General features: G+C 30.7%; 1 protein-coding gene across 7 annotated transcripts in view; it reads left to right on the forward strand.

Annotated features, from left to right (window-relative positions):
• Positions 1–21,380, forward strand: part of LOC107441187 (calpain-D) — a 54,117-nt gene that overhangs the window by 24,430 nt on the left and 8,307 nt on the right. For all 7 annotated transcript variants that reach the window (XM_016054348.4, XM_071180247.1, XM_043041934.2 and 4 more), the window contains exons 2-11: positions 2,622–4,749; positions 5,754–5,940; positions 8,352–8,554; positions 10,374–10,518; positions 14,133–14,208; positions 15,461–15,586; positions 16,354–16,506; positions 17,403–17,567; positions 18,800–18,996; positions 20,438–20,583. In XM_016054348.4, coding sequence (XP_015909834.1) covers positions 2,622–4,749; positions 5,754–5,940; positions 8,352–8,554; positions 10,374–10,518; positions 14,133–14,208; positions 15,461–15,586; positions 16,354–16,506; positions 17,403–17,567; positions 18,800–18,996; positions 20,438–20,583 — 3,526 coding nt within the window. The remainder of the gene's footprint in view (positions 1–2,621; positions 4,750–5,753; positions 5,941–8,351; positions 8,555–10,373; positions 10,519–14,132; positions 14,209–15,460; positions 15,587–16,353; positions 16,507–17,402; positions 17,568–18,799; positions 18,997–20,437; positions 20,584–21,380) is intronic.

Genomic DNA, 21,380 nt, shown 5'->3' on the forward strand with positions numbered 1-21,380 from the left:
GGGATTTCTATCGAAGCATTTAGTCTGGTGCAGTAAAACCGAGTAGCTAAGATTAGGGAGCTTGTTCGAGCTAAACTAGAAACTGTCTGATTTAACTATTGTTTAGTTGTATACAGTATATCATTCTTGAAAAGTCATTGATGTACTACTTTTTCTTATAAATGATTTTTTTTTTAGGAAAAGCCGAACCTCCCGGGTGTCAACCTTATGGGAAATTTAGAAATACTAGAATTTCAGTAAAAAAGAGCCAAGATTTTTATTTTATATCACAATTTAAGAAAATGATGCATATAATTTAGTCAAGGCCTTTCTCAGGGAGGAGGGCCAAACTAATATTCTTTACAAAAAATATAGTGTTTATTAATGATTTTTTAAGAAGAAAATGGCAGAAAATTTCTTTTTTATCTCCATGAAAACTACAATTTTGTATAAAGGGTCTTCAAAAACTCTCGAAAAAATATGAAAGTAACGCTTTTTGCTCTTTGTGGATGGACCCCGCAATAAACTTTGTGCTGGGGCTCGTAAAATATATGTTGCCTTGGATGTAATTATCTTCTTCCTCCGCTGCACTTTAGCTTTCGTGGGTCCAGCATAGACGCACATCAGGGAGGGGGGGGAATCAGTATTACTCCGGGAGCAAAGGTTGTCAAAACGAAATAGAATAATGCTACTTATTGGTCGAACTCCTTATCGTTTACTAGGGTATGGATCTTTAGTAAACGTATAATAAACTGGACTAAAATAATTTTTATAACTGTGATGACTAGAGCCCGGATTTTGATGACCTAAAAAATCTCAATTAATGCCCTTAAAAAGTGCAAAAAATGCCCTTACAAACTGCAAAAAATGCCCTTAAAAATGCAAAAAATGCCGTTAAAATGCGAAAATTGCGCTAAAAATGCCTTATGACATGACTTAAATAGAAGTAAAAATATTGAACTAAAACAATGTTTTACTCTTTAAAATTATTATGAGTCGTTTCAAAAAATATAAAGCAATGCAATACTTGTTCTACGTTCATTAAAGTTTGACAAATATGTTTTATATCCAAAAATAACAAAAAAAAGGAAAATATATTGACTCCAAAACATTTTCATTTTGTATAGAAACTTAAATGAATATAACAACTTCCATCTCATAATATTACTAAATATCAGAATTACAGTGGATTATTAAATTTTTTTTTAATATTTTGAAATGTAAACGAGCGTCTCTTGTCTGAAAGCAAATTTTTATACCAGGAGAAGCTTCTTTCAACGTCTACTGATGTTATTGGTGCGTACTTGAAAAGGACGGTCACACTTACTGACAATTCTTCTTCAATTTGAAAAGATGTTGCTTCACCTGTTAATATCCTAGAAATTTTCTTCATTGTTTGGAAGCCAGTGTAATAATAAAAAATTATAAAAAATAGCAAAAATTAGAAAAAATTAACAAAAAATTTAAAAAATGCTTTAAAATGCAAAATACGCCCCAAAATTTAAAGAAAATGCCCTATAAATCTCAAAAACTGCTCTAAAGGACAAAAAATGTCCAAAAATGCAAAAAAATGCAAATGTGATCAAAATCCGGGCCTTAGTGATGACCTATTAATAAGGATAGCTTAAAAACAAGATAACTTTAGAGAGTTAACATATCAAAACAAACTTATCTGCACAGGATAAATTCTCTCCTTTACTAGTAAAGTGCAATTCAGAGTTTGTCCGAACTAATTTCGCCAAAACCCACTCTCACCTATATCTTTTTAAACCTCTGTAATAAATTAGCTTTTGTGAATAAAAATCGACAGTTTTCACACTAAAAAATTAAATATCTATTTACCTTCAAATCAATTATCTCTTCTTTTTAAAGTAATTTTTTAGTGCGCTTGCGTAAAATTTGTGCATCGTTTTGATATTATTAGCAGAGGGTCCGTAGTTATCCTGATATATCTAATTTCCCTAATACTAAAATATTTTGTCCTCATTTATCCTGATTTTTTAGCTTTTAGTCTTGCTATTCCTGATTTTTGTGTATGCTCAGAAAATCCCATTCATTTTCTACGTATACACAATTACCAGTTTTAAAGCAAAATTGATTTTAGGATTAAAAAGATTTTGATTTTTTGATTGAAGATCTCGTTGTATTAATTAATAATGCTATTGTAAATCTCAAAATTTAATTGTTTGATCTTATAGACCGTTCACTAATTATATGCATGGTTCAGACATACAGTCTTAACCGCAGGATTCATTATTTCAAATTTTTGGGGAATTCAATCATTTCACTTAGATTATTATAACACATTCATTCGGGGTCTTCAAATATTACTTAAGCATCCAACTTAGAGGGGAGTGAGAGCATTAGGCACTAATATCACTGATGGTGTAAAAAAGATCTTGTGGACTGCAAAAACATTTGGATTTGCAAGAAAAATTACTTTAAAAAAAAAACCGTGCATAAAAATTGGGAAGAAATTGACGATTTTTAAACAAAAATTTCTGACACTGGAGAAGGAGTGATAAAATCTCCCAAATGTGTGCTTACCTGTAATATTTGAATGACTCCTCATGACTTTGTAGAGCAGTAATAGTTTATACTATACTTTATAGTAGTTGAAAATAATTTTTTTTCTTCCCCAGAATATCCCCAAAAGCACAGTTGCGAATCAAGAAAGAGAAGGCCCTCAAAAAATCTCTGTCTAATGCAAGTGAAAGCGATGTTGGCGCACGCGTCAAAAACCGGAGCGTTAGTTGGCATGGTATGCCGTTGCTCGATATTAACCAGGCACCTGGAATAGCTCTTTCTCAACTATTTGTAAATCTCGCCGAATCCATCAAGGAAGAGGGTAGTGGTGATAGTAACAGTAAACTCTCTTCTACTGATGAAAGGAAGAAAGATAAAATCAATTTCCTTGAGAAAACTTTTGTAAAGTGTATAAGAAAAAAGACTCAGAAGTGGAAATGTACTCATTGTTCTTTTCTGAATCTCGAAACTTGTTCTGAATGTGTCGTTTGTGCTTACAGAAAAGGCGAAATTCCAGATTTATTTAATAATTTAGATTATGATCTACCTTCTACACCTACTCCCGATTCGGGAGTAGACATTCCCTCTAGTCACGGTACATCAGTACAACAAGCCAGTCCTGCATTTCGTTGGTTTTGTCATCATTGTCATAATTACAATCCAACAACTACTGAAAACTGTATTCTTTGCAATCTGACCAGAAAGCAAAGTGGTTTAAGAAATGGCGCTCGCGATACTTTCGAAGACTTGAGCAATTTTGGAGCTTACGGAATCTCTCCTCATAAAGCATTATCAAAGCTTAGCCAACTCCATAGTCTATTGGACAATAACGTCTGCGACCCCTTTGTTGCCAGCAACTACGTTTCTCCGAGACATCTTCCAAAACTTGATGGCAAGTGGACTTGCGAAAACTGTCAATTTCTTAACATACCTTCCACCAACCAGTGTATTATTTGTGAAACTGCTAAGCATAATAATGTTAGTTATGTTAACGGCAATGATTTAACTGATTTCTTAAATTCGCAGTCCGTGCCTATTAAAAGAACTGATTATGCTCATAACCGGTCACCTAAGCGGCAACGCGCTGCTCAAAAACGGAACAAGGCAAAACTGAGTCGTCATAACTCAGATGGCTCATCTTCAGTGAATAAAGATAACCCCGTTAATTCGCATTCTGCCGATGATGTTATGCTTATTGACCCAGACGCAGAAAACGAAGTACCTTGGGCTTGTAAACGTTGTACCTATGAAAATTCTCCTAGCTTAAACAGGTGTGAAATTTGCGAAACTCCTAAAAAACCAAACATTCCCACAACTTTGCCTCGCAATGCCTTTAGTTTAGGTTACCTGTCTGAGCTGAAAAATTCACTGAATAATTCTTCAGATAACCAAAACGGAAGTCCTTCATTATCCAGACGAAGTAAATCGTTTTCGGAAGTCCCAAGTAGTGCATCATGTCCAGTGGTGCCCGCGAAAAAGACTCCTTTAGTGAATGGTCACAACGTTGACTTGTCTTCCCCTAAAACTGACGTTCTGTGTGGAGAAGATTTAACCAGAATGTCGGAAGCAGAAGAGTCTTGGGTATGTAACAGTTGTTCATTCTCATCCAATCCTGTGTGGGCAACAACCTGCCAAAACTGTGATACAGCCAGAAATTCGAACAGAATCGTTGAGCAAAGTGATTACAATGACGAAGTGTATTCACGCATCGATTCGGGACGCCATTTAAGTCGGCTCCTCGGTGTTCCCATGTTAGATCAATGGACGTGTGTAAAGTGTACTTTAATAAATTCCTCCAATGAAAGGTTCTGCTGCGCGTGTGGTGGTTCAAAACTTAACAGTACTAGCAGTAGACAATTTAGGACACTGAAGCCTAACGAGAGTTGGGTTTGTCCTAGTTGCACACTTCGTAATCCTCGATCTCTCACCGAATGCAGAGTCTGTAGTTCATCGAAATACGATGACTCTCAACAATTCCAACTCTCAAACAGGACGTTGAGGCGGCACTCAAACCATCAGAGTGATAGTTGGGAGTGTTCTTCTTGTACTTATTTAAATGCAACCGACAAAGCAATGTGTGATATATGTCAAACTTCGCGGAGCATAATATCTTTAAGACCCGATTCTGCACGACCTAATACTGCTTCTGGTCAGGGTGAAAGTGAGCTTACTGAAGATCTGAGGAATGTCGAAGAGAATTTTGCTAGACTGCAGTGGCATGAAATCATTACTTTTTGTAAACAGGTAAATATTATTCTTTCTTCTAAATGTCATCCTTCTTTTATCGCTGCATGAAATTATTAAAAAATATATATTTAAAATTGAAACTAGATCAGGGCATTTATAAATACTTTGTTGTTTGGTGAGCTATGTATAGGCCGCGACAAACAAAAATTATTCGTTAATGATCACTGTAGGAAAGAAAGAACTCGTAAGTCGTTTTCATGTCTTTGAGGATCGACCTTGCGATCGAAATTTCAATCACTTTTCTGAGACCCTGCGCTTAATGACTACGCAAGTTTCAATTGTAACATCTACAAACATAATTTATCGTCAATCGTACAAGTTTCAGACGCTACTTGACAGCTACAAAGGAACTTTATCGTCAAAATGATCGATCAACAATCATAGTTTTGGTAACTTCGTGATTAACTAAACTACTGAAATTTAAACTAGACCTATGCGCTGGATAACAATACAAGCAAGCTTCAATCGTTTTTTAATCCCATTTTTATTCCTCAGAAAAACTCTTTGATATGAACCCGAGTGCAAGTATGATATCTGAATTGTGCAAAAACGCAATCAATTACAAGCAAGCGGTAATTTGTAATCGTGATTAAGGAGGATTAAAACTTATCATAATTAATTGCAATAAAAGAAACTATTTCTGGTAATCATAATTACTGGTCAAAATCTTGTATTAAACTAATCATGAGCATAATTAGTCACGATTACAAGAAACCAGTTGCTTACAATCCTGGTTACAATGTATAATCAAGATCACGTCGAATTATTACATATAATCTTTCTGCAATCGAATATTATAATTGTATTTGAGATTACTTGCAATCATTAGATTATAATTACTGGTAATCATGCATTATGGTTATTTTTAATCAGAGGTTTTGATTATTTAAATCTCTACTTGTTACTGTAAATGTGCGTCAACTCTGTATACTTATGAGATCATACTTCAAGATGATTCAAACAGAACTTATCTTTGAAACATGTTGTATGTTTTGTTTCAGAACCATGAATTATTTATTGATGATTCTTTTCCACCCCTGCCAAAATCTCTTTACTACAATGCAGAAGAACCTCGTGAAGAATCGGTTGACCAGTGGTTAAGGCCTACAGAAATAACATGTGATCCATACGAAGAACAAATAAAATGGGCAGTCTTTCGCACGCCTATGCCTTCAGATATTTCACAAGGTATTTCATTATATTCCTTGCATATTAATTTTAACCCTTGTGAGATCAACTTTTTTTTAAATTGATTTTTGAGCTTATCTATATTTTTAAGTTTTTTTTTTATTAAAAATATTTTAACTTTTTCAACTTTCTCTTTTCTTGGAAAGGAAAAGAAACATTTAGATGAATAATTATACTGGTGATGTTTTCTATAAAGCTTTGTTTAATGTCTTGAAAATGTGGTGAAATTTGTGCTGATAGAAAGTTTATTGAAATAAAAACAAATTAGAAAAGGTTATTTTTGGAGAAATTAAGCAGTTAATATAATTTTTTTTTAAACTTAAATTTTTGAATTAGTTTTGAAGCTACTAAATCTTAAAATTTTAGGTTTTTACTTATCCCGAATGATTAATAAAAAATTGCATTTTTTCCCTTCGTCTTTTGGACAGAAATACTTCCCAATATTCTGCTTTCATTTGAAAAAAGAAAAGATTATATGTTTTTATAAATTCAAGGAAATTTTCTTCTGCTTCTTCGATTCTTTTGATGATATTCTTTTTTTTCTACCTCATCAAGGAGACTGATATTTGTGTTGTATACTATTCGATTGTGTCTTTCAATTTTGTCGATGTTTTTTTTATTCATATGCAAGGAATCATTTTTTTGATTTGAACCACTACGATTTGAAATTTCAAACTTGTAAATTTCATTTTAATTCGATTTTATTAAACATATTGACTGTCGGGAAAGAATTAAAATGGAAAATTAAACTTGAAAATGTTTCTGGTTGGATTGAGATCCAGTGAAGAAGAAGGTTCACATCACTTTATACAAGCAAGCTACTCAGAGTAAGCAAACTAGTTTGAACAGTACAAAAAATATAAACGTCCCATCCTGAATAATTGTGATCTAATGATTCACGTTTTAGGACTCGATAGGGTGACTTGAAATATGATAATTAATTAGTGCAGACGATATTTTAAGTTAAGCAATCAGACACAAAAACGCACTTTTTGTGAATAAACATACCTTTTTTTCGACGTATTTGGAGATCCAAAATATAGGGGTAGTCTGAGTAATATGGTACCAATAGTATGGACAGGAGAGAGGTCCAAAGTTTGGACTCTTTAATGTAATGTTAATTTTACTTTTTGCGTATTTCTTCATATCTCGGGAATTTTTTAAGCGAATTGAAACACAATTATAAAATTCATTTATCCAAAGATAATTCCATTCAAAATCTAACTTTTAGTAAATATGTATTATTTTTTATTACTTTATATAATAATAACCGAAATAGTTTTGAATTGTAAGGTATACACATTTTTACATCATTTTAAAGAAGACAATTTTAAATACAAAATTTGGACGAAATCGGTCTAATAGTTCCTGAGAAATCAAAATGTTAAAAAAGTCGTATATCCGTTTTTTTGTCGTATAAAAGTTTAAAATATAATTTATCAGGAACTATTTGACAGATTTCGCTCAGATTTTTTATTTTGCATTGTAAAATTAAACTCTTTAAAATGATGAAAAAACTTTTATACTTTACATTTCAAAATTTTTTATCGGCTATTATTAAAAGAATTAAAATAATAATAATATTTACGAATAGTTTTTTTTCCATAGAATTATCGCTGATAAACGAATTTTGTATAATTGGGTGCAAAAAAATTTTCAATTCACTTTTAAGTGTTCTCTAGACATGGCGAAATGCTCAAAAAAATAAAATTAACGTTAAGGGGTTCAAACCTTGGACTGTTCTCCTGACCAAACTATTGGTATCATGTGTCCCAGATTGTGACTACCCCCTATATTTCTGGCATCAGGAATCCGGGGGGAAATGGTATCTTTAGTGAGAGAAAGTGCATTTTTATGTCTTATTTCGTTACTTAAAATATTGTCTGCCCTGATTAATTAGCATATTTGAGATCTCTCCCTTGAACTGTTAAGATTGAGTTCTAGAGGGTAAAGATCCGATTATATATTAAATCAAAAGTTATTCAAGGTCTTTTTTTTATTATTATTTTTTTATTTCTTCTTCTTTTATACTATCCATACGCTAAATTTTCTAAAGTAGCATGCACAAGGAAGAAAAATAAAATAGTAGCGAAATATACATATTAAAATCTATTTCATATGAGATTTGATTTTTCAGGTATGTAATATTGAGATACAGCATTTATCTTAGCAAATTTCATGAGAGAAGTTAACCACTATGCAAACTAATTCAGATCTTTAGTTTGGGCTTCTTATTTTAAACGGCACAGGGATTTTCAGTTCCGAATCCAAGTGTGAATTTATTTTTTAAATAGAATCAACTAAGTAACTCATACAGTTTTATTTATTGAATATTAAAATCAAATGTTCATGAAATGGCTTCTAGATTATCAATTGGCAAAGAATTAATCTGTATGACTTTTAATGTTTAGGTATTTTAGGAAACTGTTGGCTGTTAAGCGCTCTAGCAGTTTTAGCAGAAAAACCAGAGCTTGTTGAACAGGTGATGGTCACAAGGACAATATGTCCACAAGGAGCTTATCAAGTCCGCTTGTGTAAGGACGGTTGTTGGACAACAGTATTAGTGGATGACCTTTTGCCTTGCAATTCTCGAGGAAAACTCCTTTATTCCAAAGCAAGTCAATTTTTGTTTGCTAATTAATACTAATTGTTATTATTTTGTTTGATTTAGTTTCATTTCGGTTAAAATAAAGTCGACACTCGATACAACGACCTGCGTATTCCGGGCGAAAACACACATTATAATAGGGGTTAACAAACCTATCGTAATTATCAACTCATAGGTAAAAAAATATTTGACCAATTTCAATAAAGCAATGTTTGCTTCAATAAGAATTTGGTTAACAGTAAAGTTTATGATAATGCAACTTTTTTTCTATGTTAATGTTATACATAAAAGTACCATTTACAATTATGCTTCAAAAGGGAAAAATGCATTAAAAATAATATGCTAGTCTGGGTTGCCATTTTTGATAATATACGTCAAGTTAACGGTAAATATCACATGTTTTAATTTGAAAATAAATCGCACAAGGGGACTGATATATTACGAAAAGCTAAAATTTTCAAACATGAAAATTTATTGTTACCTTTGAAAATAAAGTTTACCTTGAACTTAGGATAAGAATTTAGAGGGTTATGTCACTCTTCATTTATTCAAAGGGAATTGAAAGTGTTTTACATTTATTGTGGGGTAACATCATGGGAAATAATAGTTTAAATAATTTCTTCGACGTTTCTTCTAAATCAAATGACTAAATTTCAGTCCTTATACATGGTTCAGTGCCTGTATTCTTAAGGACATTTAAAATAACATTACATGGCTTTATGTTTGGGTCGTTATAATTGGGCTCCTATTAAGGACTCTATTATCACATAAAATTATTCTGGAAAACAGTAGCTTTCTTGCTAAAGGACAATTTATAATTACTTTAATAATATTATCTGAGCATGTTTTATACATATCTTTTAATCTATTTATTTTGGTAATTTTCAACCCTGTTACCTTTGTTAGCAAGAGGAAGCTAAGTTCTACCCACTTCTTTGTTCTTACATAAGTTTAAAAAAAAAAAAAAAAAAAAAAAATCTATATATAATGAAATTTTTTTCTAAGGGGTAATGCAAATCAATTTAACGTTAATTAATTGGAATGAATCTACAATTTTGTATATTTGTGATATCTTATAAATTAATTTTTGTGTCACTAAATTTTTATTATTTTATTGCAAAATGTACACAGTATTTCTCATGCGGAATTGAGTGAATGTTGAATTTCATTGAATAAATGAAAATGTTGCTTTATTTTAAATTATGATGATGCAAAGAGTTTACAAGCACACTATAGTAGTTTGTGTATCTGAACATAAATGTTGTATACATAATATTATTTATGACTAGGGTAGTAATGGCTATTTTCAGTGTATCCATAAAAAAGAACTCCCCTTGTCCCAAAGTCTAAAGCAATTTGCTGCTATGGAAACAAGAAATAGCACATTTCTAAGAGGGGAGCTTTTCCTCCCTGATTCTCTTTCTCTTGTGACTCAAATCAAAACCTGTCATAAATATTGAATTAGTTAAACCTCGTAACCACGGTCACCGCCACTGCTCCTGCCAAATGGCGAGAGGACTTCTTTCCATAAACAGACTATACTATTCTGTTTGTCTGAAATGTTTAGATGCAATAACTCATGTCATTTGTTATATTTCTTAACGTATGAAAAAGATGGATTGCATTTATTATATCTTCTACTATGCCTTAATATAATATTTTTCAAAATAAATAAATCAAAATTACTATATTAATTAGTTTATTACTGTAAATCTATTTCATTTAAAAAATTTAATTGTATTTTTTTAAAAATTATGTAACTTCAAAATTGCATAGGATGAGGATGGAAAAATATTAGAATGTCCTTTCTTTTGATCTTCATTAGGCTAAAAGGAAACAACTTTGGGTGCCTTTGATTGAAAAAGCTGTTGCTAAACTTCATGGTTGCTACGAAGCTCTTGTATCGGGAAGAGCTATTGAGGGTTTATCAACATTGACTGGTGCTCCTTGTGAAAGTATACCTTTACAACGTTAGTATAAAATCAGTTTTTTAGACCTCTTTAGAATTTTTGTTAAAATTTATCTTTAGAAATTTTGTTTAAAAAAAATTTTCTTTTATCATATTTTGTTATATTTATTAAAACAAATTTCCACACTTTTTAAAATTGTCCAAAACTTCCAAACACCAATGCTTTTAATTTTTTGATTATATTTATGGTATACTTATAGTTTATTTGCAGTAAATAATAATTTAAATATAATTTCTATTAGTATTTTATTAGTAATTTTTTTAATAAATAGTAACTAAAATCTTGCTTGATATACTATTTTTTGTATCATTAAAACTAAATTAATATTCTATAAAGGGATCATAGTATATGGTTTTAAATTATTTGTTTCTTGTGATCACTTGCACTAATGCTTTGAATGACCCTACATATTAAAACATGATATAATGTTAAATAATTATATACTGTATCATAAAAGTTTAAGCACACTTTGAATTCTTTGATAAATTTAAAAATAACGCATATTTTTCCCAATTTTTTAACTGTAAGGGCTATAAAAAGATTTGAAATAAAAAAAAAATAATAGGCTGCAAAATTAAAACAGAAAAAAATTAACAAATAATGCCAAGTTACAAACTTTGAACATTTTCAGTTNAACAAAGTTTACAAAGACATGCGACGGGGATTTGAAGAAAATTTTTCGATTACTTTTTTAGGACAAACCGGAATATCCCGAAATATGCTTAATAAAGTTAGCCCTGTTAGCCTTTCTTATTTAGTAGCATTTCTTGTTGCTGTTTTTACACGTTTAATAGAGGAAAAAGTTCTTTCGCAGTTGCTGTGGTGATTGGCAACATAGCCAATATTGATAACAAGCAATAAATGTTTGGGGAAAAGATACTGTCACATTCTTCCATTGCTGAAAGTGCCGTATCTGGTCTACTAAGGGGTTCACGCAGGTTCCACTTTGATGCCCATACTTCCATTTCTCCCATGAGGTTTTCGATGTCAATGAAATCTGCGTGGATTCGGAAATTGCATAAATTAATATCAACGTTCACACAATACTTAGGTAACACTTTATTGAGAGATGCAAGAGTATCTTCGTGCTTCGAAAATCTTTCAATCAGTTGGGCAGTGAAATAATCGAAAAAAGGAATGTATATATTTTGACGGAAGTACTGCTCTGGGTCTGTGTTCTGATTTTTTATATTGCCACGGTGATTTTGATAGGATGCCAATCTAGGAAGTTTTACATCTAGATCCAAACTTGTGAAAGTATTAAGGAGTTCCGAATATAGCTTTTGAAATTCATACTTGGCATTTTTTCTTTTGTTTAGAACTGTGTTGTTCATTGATTTTACATTCATTGATTTTACATGTATCAAATCTCCATTCAAATCTAGATGAATTTGTTGGAGTGTCAGTGGGAGAGTCACAGAAAAAATATCTCTACAAACAAGTAAAGTAATGTAAAACTCACTTTTAGTGATAGTAGAAATAAGATTGTCCGCTTTAGAGGAAGTATTGCAGCTTCCCGAAGCCTTTACTTCTTTGAGAAGTTGAATTATTTCTGGATAAAGTTCTTTAAATCTAATGATTGCATCATGGTTTTCTATCCATCTTGTTTCCCAAAAAGATATTATTTTTTTGAATTTTTCATTCGGCAAATTCGTTTTGATGATGTCTTCTGAAATTTTTGTTCTTTTGGCAGACGATTTGATGAATTTTGTTATTGTTTTAACTGTGCCAACGCAGTTTCTAATAGCTTGAATACTACAAGAGTGACTAATTGCTGAATTCAAAGAGTGTGAGGAGCAATGTACATATATAGCTGTTGGGTGTAATTCTTTGATGGCTGCTTGAACACCGTTAAAGTCCCCTCGCATTGCAGATGCTCCGTCCGTAGCCTTGTCTGACAATTTTTGAAACATTAATTCCTAAATTTCTTAATGATTTTAAAATTACACCAGCTATTCCGCATCCAGATGAGTCAAAAATTGGTGTTCTCAGTAATGCCCGGAAATTTCCATAATTATTTATGGGCTCATCATTATCTAAGTTTAAGGGTCCACTGTCTTTAGCGCCTCTTAAAGCCAATTCTTGCCTCCCACAAAATATTGGGGTTTCGACAATTGGGACAAGTCTCTCTCTATTTTCTTCTGCTTTATTTTTGGCACATGAATTTATTTGCAGTTCAATACTTTCAGTTTTTCCTTCGAAAATGTTTACAAAATTCTCCGCCTTAGCGGTGCTCATCTTGTGGTATTCTGCTATAGTATGGGACCGAAAAATTTTGTTTTCTAAAAATTTGATTAACAGTTTTTTTTATATTTTTTATTTATTTGTTTATTTTATTTATTTATTTATTTTTTTTACTGAGAGGCTCTAAGAAAGACTAAAAAGTTTGAATCCCAGAATTTCGGGGGGGGGGGATTTGTCTAGACGGTCCCTCTGGCTATGGGCCTGGCTTGCACTAATGCTTTGAATGAACTTACATAATAAAACATGATATAATGTTAAATAATTATATACTGTATCATAAAAGTTTAGGCACACTTTGAATTCTTTGATAAATTTCAAAATAACACATATTTTTCCCAATTTTTTAACTGTAAGGGCTATAAAAAGTTTTGAAATAAATAAAATAATAGGCTAAAAAATTAAACAGAAAAAAAATTGACAAATAATGCCAAGTTACAAACTTTGAACATTTTCAGTTATCATTCTGAATCTTCAGGGTTACTTTAAAATTTTATTTACAATGCCAAAACAGTTTAGGCATGCAGAGATTTTCAGAATTTGAGAATAAATCTGTTTCATAATTTTTTGTTTAAATAAATCACTCAAAATGAGTTACATGCAGAATTTCAATCTGTGTTAAGAATTACAAACCACAGTTATGATGTGGAAAATTGTAAAAGACTACTTATCAAACTTATGCTAAATCAAAAAAATCAGCTTCTACCTAAAATCTCTCAATTAATAACATTAAAAATTAAATGGGCCATATTTTTTCAAAAGATCTGATTGATAAGCAAACTCATGGAACTGGATGCGCAAAAAAAGCAAAAAACAAGATGATCTAAATTTCTTGTCTTAAAACCTGTCCTAAACAAGCAAGCAGGGCCTAATCTAGAAATGAGGGGGCCATAGGCACAGAACTGACAAAGGATCCCTTGGTCGTTATTTTGAACAAAATTTGAAATGTTTTTAAATTATTTATAATGTAAGTAAATTACGATGTATTAAAAAATTTGAGCTTATATCTAGTTCAGTCTTTGTTAACTCATACAATTCGTAAAGAAAATACAAAAAAGAAATTATTTGTAGCATTTAGGGGGCCTCTCAGGCCTTATAATAAAAAGCGAGACTAAATTCGACCTACAAGTACATACCATACGGCTATAAAAGATTAACATACTGTTCAGATAATTTTGGTGTTCCAGATGGCAATAGTCATTATTGGCATAACCTGAAATAGAGCAATATATTTAGCTGACAAAATAGTAGAACTTTGCTTATGATTTGAATAAATTTATTTTAATTTTTCACATAAGGTTTGGTTAAATTTATTCATCTAAAATTAAGTTACTTTCATTTATTTATATCTAATTTGTATTATATCATTGTAGCTTCATCTATTCCAAATGAGGAAGGTATTGACCATGATTTAATATGGGTGCAATTGCTTAGCTGCCGAGATGCTGGGTAAATATTTTTTTTTTCTTTTGTTGGCATTTCCCCCCTATCTTTCTTCTTTTTTTTAAATTTATTGTTGTTGAAAGTTTATTTATGATTTACATTTTTCTATATATTGTTAAATATTGTTTTCTTTGTGAAATAGCTTTAGGATATTAATTTTCTTCCCTAATTTATTTTTAAAATTTTTTTTTCATTAGTTTTCAAATTTTACATAATTTTTAATTGCGTACTGACACTTTGAAACTATTGCATATCTCATACATTTTTAGCAACAAATTTCTATTCTAAACCAGAAGAATTATGTTGTCAGTAGAAGTATAGTATTCAATTCAAGATTTAGTATTCAATTTAAAGCAATTGTAAAAAAAATACTTGTTTTATGCTGAAATTTTTTAAAATTATTATTACTTGTTATCTCTTTTTTTTCCTGCTGATTTATCTATCTGTTGATTATGATCTTTTTGTTTTCGTTATTTTTTAATGCAATTAATGTAATTCAGTTATCATATAATCTTTATACTTTTAGCATCTAGTCAAAGAAATATGATAATTACAGTTTAAAATGTTTTTTTTTTTCTGTTTAAACTATACTCTTGTCACCAATTGATCCCCCACTAAACTAACACTTTTAAAAAATTTGTATTTTTACTGTTTCCCGATTTAAAAAAAATTATCTGGCTGCTAATTTACCTTTCAAATTTATGAGGAATCAAGTTTACAGAACTCCAAAATAAAACTCATTCTGGCAAAATACTCATTATCTTTTGGAAAGATTCTAAGTGGTTTTGATTTTGTGATCACTCTCTTTTTGATTTTCAGAAAAACTTTCATCATGTAAAAAGTTTAGAAATTGATTAATTGAAAATATGAGAGAAAAAATTACTAAGAGAATGGACATTGATTTTGTAACATAAAATGGGTGGAATGACAAAATGAAAAAATAACTTTAAAAAAATAAGGTTGTATTAAATTGGGAGTAAAATGGCCAATCTACAAAAAAAACAGGAGAATAAAAAATTATCCTACCTGATTCATTATCAGGCTATCAAATGAAAAGCATTTTCAATAAGAGTGAGTGTAGATTTTTCTACAATCTTGAAGTTATTATTTTTACATATAAAGGTAAAAACTCTTATAACATGAACAATAACTTCTACATATCAATTTTGTAGTGTATATTAATGAGATTTTTTTAAAAAAAATTCTAACTTACTGGTTTTAAAAATTGTAATATTACAGTTCTATCCTTTAATTTAAGGTTTCTAATGGGTGCTTCCTGTGGTGGTGGTAATATGCAAGTTAATGATCAAGATTACCACGCTGTTGGCCTTAGACCAAGACATGCTTATTCTGTATTGGATGTTCAAAGCATCCAAGAATTAAGGTACTATTATTTCCATAGTTATATCTGGTTTAATGGTATCAAAAGAGTTATATCTGGTGATATACCCAATTTAATTCTCTTCTGTTTTGGGTATTTTTCATTAAGTTTTAGTTTTTTAAAAACTTGTTTGTTATTTGTAATTGATTTTTATTTATTTATTTATTTCAATGTCCGGTATTCAGTTTATTATTCATAACTAAAGATTGTCTTATGTGCTTTGCATTTAAATATAGTTTTAATTCCTCAAAGGTTAAAACTGGATTGTGATGAAAAGAATATCTAATAATAATAGTATGGCAGCTACTGTATACTAAGATAAATTTTTGGATAGTCTTCAATTTTTTCCTGAGACAAAGTATTTAATATAATTGCTGTAGTGAATTCAATTTTATGTATTAAAAGTATTTTGTTCTACCATATTTAGTGCATGTGAAATTCTGTCCTGTAATATTTAACTGATTTATTAACCTTTTTTTAATGAAATTCTTTCACAATATTGTAACTCGATATAAAAATTTTTTTTTATATATATATATATTTTTTGCAATAAAAATTTTTTTTCTAAAAAAAAAACATGCAACATAAAAAAAACATAGTCGCAATTTTTCATTTGTAACCTAACAAAACAGTTGCATAATTTATAACTATATATTACCAGGGTGGCCACCCACCTGGAANTCACGGAAATTTGAAATCGGATTTGAGTGGCCACCCTGATTACGTATGTAAAGAAATACAAGTATAAACAATTGATGTGGATATTTTAGGCTTGTTAGATTGAGAAATCCGTGGGGTCATTATTCTTGGAGAGGAGATTGGTCTGATGGATCGCCATTATGGACTCCTGAATTAAGAGAACAGCTGATACCTCATGGTGCTGATGAAGGAGTTTTCTGGATGTCTTTTCAAGATGTTTTGAAGTATATTTTCATCTTATATTTTTTAGCTTGAAACATTATATATGTGCAAAGCCTGTTGTATACTGATTTGTTAAAACAGCATGTATACACAATACTAGTGATTTTCAAAAACTGTTTATTAAAAGGGCGATTTATATTAGTGTAACAAGCAGTTTTGACAAAGTGTGCTTTCAAAGTTCGATCCGATATGACTACGCAATTTAAAGTCTCGTGCTGGCATAGTGAAAGACACGATGGCCCATATTGTCCAAATCATAACAGTTAAGTGGTAGTGTACCCATTAAACATAGTCAGTGTAAGGAAATCGCAAAATGGAACATCCACTGTACATAAAGGTTGCTTCAAATAATGCAAAGTGATGACACCTGGAATGTCAATGAAAATGTACAATTTGAAAACAGTCAGTAAAGAATGCGTTTTCTTGAGTGATTTAAGTCTGTGAGAGATGTTTTCTGAATGATTGGGATGCTTTGTGAAGATTCAACACATTGTGACAACAGCAGTAATTAAATTTTCATTTGCTGATTCTGTAATCTCTAAAAATTTTAGTTTGAATTATAGAATGTAGACAAGCTTCCCAAATTGCTGTTAAGAATAAAACACTTCAACAGTGTAATTTTTAACCTGTTTATTGCTATAAATGTTATGAATTTTTATATATTTGTTTTCAATCAGTCATCTATATATCTTTCTGTTCTTATTTCAATTTTGTAATGAAGCATTATAGTTCCAGAGAAAAAAAGTTTCCTTTATTGAAATTTTTTGTGCAGCAATCATTGTCATCTTTTTAACTTTATATTTTAGCTCAGTAATCAATCAATGAGTAATGTTAACTGTCTTAAGACTGAAAACATATGCAATCAATGACTGATTATTTTATTTTGTAACTTTTATAGGTATTTTGATTGCATTGATATTTGCAAAGTGAAATCAGATTGGAATGAAGTGCGTTTGCAAGGAGTTCTTCCCCCTCACACAGACAAAGAATGCTTAGCAGTCACTGCACTTACTGTTTTAGATGCTACTGAAGTGGAATTCAGCCTCTTCCAAGAGGGGCAAAGGTAAATGATTTAAAATAACTGCTTTCATACAATACCATTCACTCATTTTTGTTTAAATAAATTGCTTTTTGCTTGTGTGTCTTATTTGAATTTTTGATTACTAAGTGCTTAATTTATTTTCTGAAAGTTTTTAACATATCATATTGCTTAAAAATTTCCTGTGTTTAAAATGGCTGCATATTGATTATGTTTAAGATCTATTTTCCAACATGAGGATTTGTTTTAGCCTACTTACTTACATTTTTTAGATCAATACTAGATTGCTTAAAGGCTCTGGACCTTTGCCTTCAAGAACAGAACATTTCTTAATTCTGTGTGTCCCCAAATCTTGCCAGATCAATACACTAATTATTTTGAAATCGTAGTTGAGGCTATGAATCGCAGTCCTATCCTTAGCATGTCGTCACTGTGGTTTTTGTGTATTGCCAGATCTTAAAAACAGTGACAGCTTAGCTGCTGGCAGGGTTGTCCAAGCTGAACAGGTCAGAGTGGAAACACCTTGGCTCTCCAGATTAGGAATGAAACTTTTCATTATGGAGACACATCAACTGTCAAACAGTTGTTGTTTTTTCTTTGCCTTATCCAAAAGCATTTTTTCAGGAAAATCAGTTTTTATCTTAAATTTCTTTGAAGGGAATAGAAAAGTTTTCTTTTTTCCCTGTTGTTCTTTAAAGAAAAAACGGGACACTCTCATTTGTTGTTAGTAAGTCTTTATGAGAGTGGGAAGTAAATGAACAATTTTCTCGAGTGGGATGATTGCCAATGGAAAAAACTGTTGGAGACAGTCTTGGCCTGCAGCTGTCTGTAGAGCTACAGAAGAAGAAAGAACTAATTAATTTTTTATTTTTAAAAATTGGATGAAAAAGAAATTTGCTTTTGAAAATGTTAATAGTGTAGTAAGTTTTGTAGGTTCAGGAGGTGTAATCAAATATGCCGAAGAAGTGTTTCAATTATATCTAAAAGTTGAGACTATTAAATGATTGGAAAAAGACAGTGTAATGTACTGAATGTGCACTACAGTTTTAAGCCCGGGAAAAAGAGAAAGAAAGTTACCTTACTAACAGTTCCAATGGTCTAATTATTCTGATTCCAGATCAGCCTAGATTGCAACCCAATAAATTACACTAAACTTTACACAGACATATAAATTTTTTCAACCAATATTTTTCAGTATTCCCAAGGTGTCCTTTTAATACACTGATCTTTCTCAACTGTTATTATCTTCTCTTCAGGAATGCTGAAAGGTCTCAAAGATCTCAGCTGGACCTTTGTGTTGTTGTGTTTCGTAGCTGTGATCCTTCACGAGGTCATGTTGGGGCTTTAATCAAGCACAGTAAAAGGCAGGTCAGAGGCTTCGTTGGATGCCATGCTATGCTTGAACCTGGAATGTATATTGTTGTTTGCCTTGCCTTCAATCACTGGCATACAAGTATGTATTACTTGCATTTTAAAAAATATATGTATTTAATGTATAAGAATGAATTTTTAGTGTTTTAATTTAATGATACAAATTATGATTGGTGATTTAAAAAATTTTAAATTTAGTCACCATTTGCATTTTGCGTTGCATTTTTCTTATGCAACAGAGTTATTTCAACTTTAAAAACTTCTCTGTTTTCTTAATTTTCATATATTTATTTGATTTTAAATTTCAATTTCTTATTCATTATAAAATATCCTTTGATATGCTACTGCTGACTTTAAAAAAAAAAAGTACATAATTTTTCTTATACTGATAAAAAAAGAATGCAAGTGTGAAATATAAAAAATATTATTTTGCGTTTTTAATGAATAAATTGTTTTCTAGTGTTATTATGTCTAACAAATAATTCAAATAATATTTTTTTTGAACGAAAATAAAAATGATTGCTGGAATGTTTAAAATGATGTGACATAAATTAAATTCTTCTTTAAAAAATTGTATGAAGTGTAATTTTTGATTATACTTTTTTTCAAACAAAGAAAAAAGAAAGATTTTATTACTAGCTAATACTTGATTATAAAGCTATTTAAAAATAAACAGGGTTGTAGTTTATCAGGTATGTTCAATCATTTTTAAAATGTTTCAGCCAAATTTTTTATTCTTCATTTAGAGTATCAGATCACTTTGATTAAGTAATGCTTTCTACAAGCCTCTCATTAGAAAAATATCCAAATTTACACATGTTTCTTATTGTACACCGCATGTCTTTAGAAACAGATTGTTGTATTTTGTGTGAATTATATGAGAAAAGACATTTATTCAGAATTTAGAGTTGTTTATCAATTAGGTTTAATTTTTTGAAATTGGTTTCTCTGATTTAGTACTATTTTTTTCCCGTACGCATTGAGACATTAGCATTAGATATTTTCTTACTTATTTTGACTTATTTACCTCAAATTATTTTATTTTTAACCTTTTTTATAATGTAATGTACCATTTTATTTATCAAACAAAATATTTCCTTTTACATTAATTGGCTAAAAAGAGGTAGGTATTTACTTTACTTACTTTGCACTAGACCTGCACAATGGTCTATTGGCAGAGATCTGGGAAACATTTCTGAGGATGATCTAAAGAAATGCCATCGCAATTTTGATCCTCTGAAGAGGGCCTCGACTTCAGTAGCTTGATGACCGGCACGCAAAGTCTAGTAGTTTACAGTTGAACAGTTTAACAAGCACCATCGGTCCCAATCTGGACTGATCAGATCTAAGTGGTCACCCTCCCGCTTACTGACCGCAACCAGTGCTCATGAACTTCAGTGTTCTACTGGGAAACGTATCTCTACGATCAGTTCACTGCGGGATCTAAGATGAGAAATCCAAACTAATTTCAATAATAAAATCTTAATATTTATTTTTTACACTTTGCAAAATATTTGTTTTAGGTTTGAATACCTATGAGCAATACCCTAGATTTCTCCTTGCCATCCACAGTTCCAAACGCATCCTCGTAGAAAAAGTTCTTCCAATGCCACACATTCTGGCAGATGCAATTATTTTATTAACAGTTGCCAAAGGACAACGTCATGAGGTAATTTTGTACATTATTTTACTTCTTTTTCTCGAAAAATTTTATGACAATGTTTAATAATGATTGAAAAGAATGTTCTTAGTAATATTTTGATGACTTTGAATAAATAAGCTTTAAAGTCTGTGTGTTGCTTTTGCGCTGTATGATAGAATAAATATTTTTATTCACTAGCGTCTAAATGACGAAAATCATAAATCTTCAACATTTATTTGAACTATTCACAATTTTGGCATTACAATAAGCTTCTGAATAAGATGGTTTTTAAGGTTTTACAAACTGAAATTTTGGTCTGAACCATTTTATCTAAAAGCCAAAAATTGGAGGGTAGTCGTCAAAGAGAAAGATGCCTGAAAAAAGACTTCTGAGGACTATCATGCCACCAAAGAAGAAAAATGCTCTTTAAACTTTATTCCTGTTTGAAAATGCTCAAAGACTATAATTTTGTATCTTATTTTACAGAGATTTTAAAAGTTTAAATACTTGTTGAAAGTTTAAATACTTGGCTGCACAATTGAATAAGATTAAAATTAAATCTTTCTCTGAGGAATCCTGAATAAGAAGGGGAAAAAATGTCCGTCAAACTATCTTCCATAAAATCATGACCACATGAAAGCAAAATTTTTACTAATTCATGTTTAGAAATCTTGATCAAATGCACCAAAGAAGCTTTTCCTCAAACATGCCGTTAGCTTAAAGTAATTTCAGGTATTTGATAAAACCAGTGACAATGACATTCATTGTGGAAAAGTTTTACAAATGAAATAATTTTAAAAAAGATATTATTTTCCTGATTACTT

This window comes from Parasteatoda tepidariorum, chromosome 4 (assembly GCF_043381705.1).
Source record: "Parasteatoda tepidariorum isolate YZ-2023 chromosome 4, CAS_Ptep_4.0, whole genome shotgun sequence".
In the NCBI taxonomy this organism is placed as follows: Eukaryota; Metazoa; Arthropoda; class Arachnida; order Araneae; family Theridiidae; genus Parasteatoda; species Parasteatoda tepidariorum.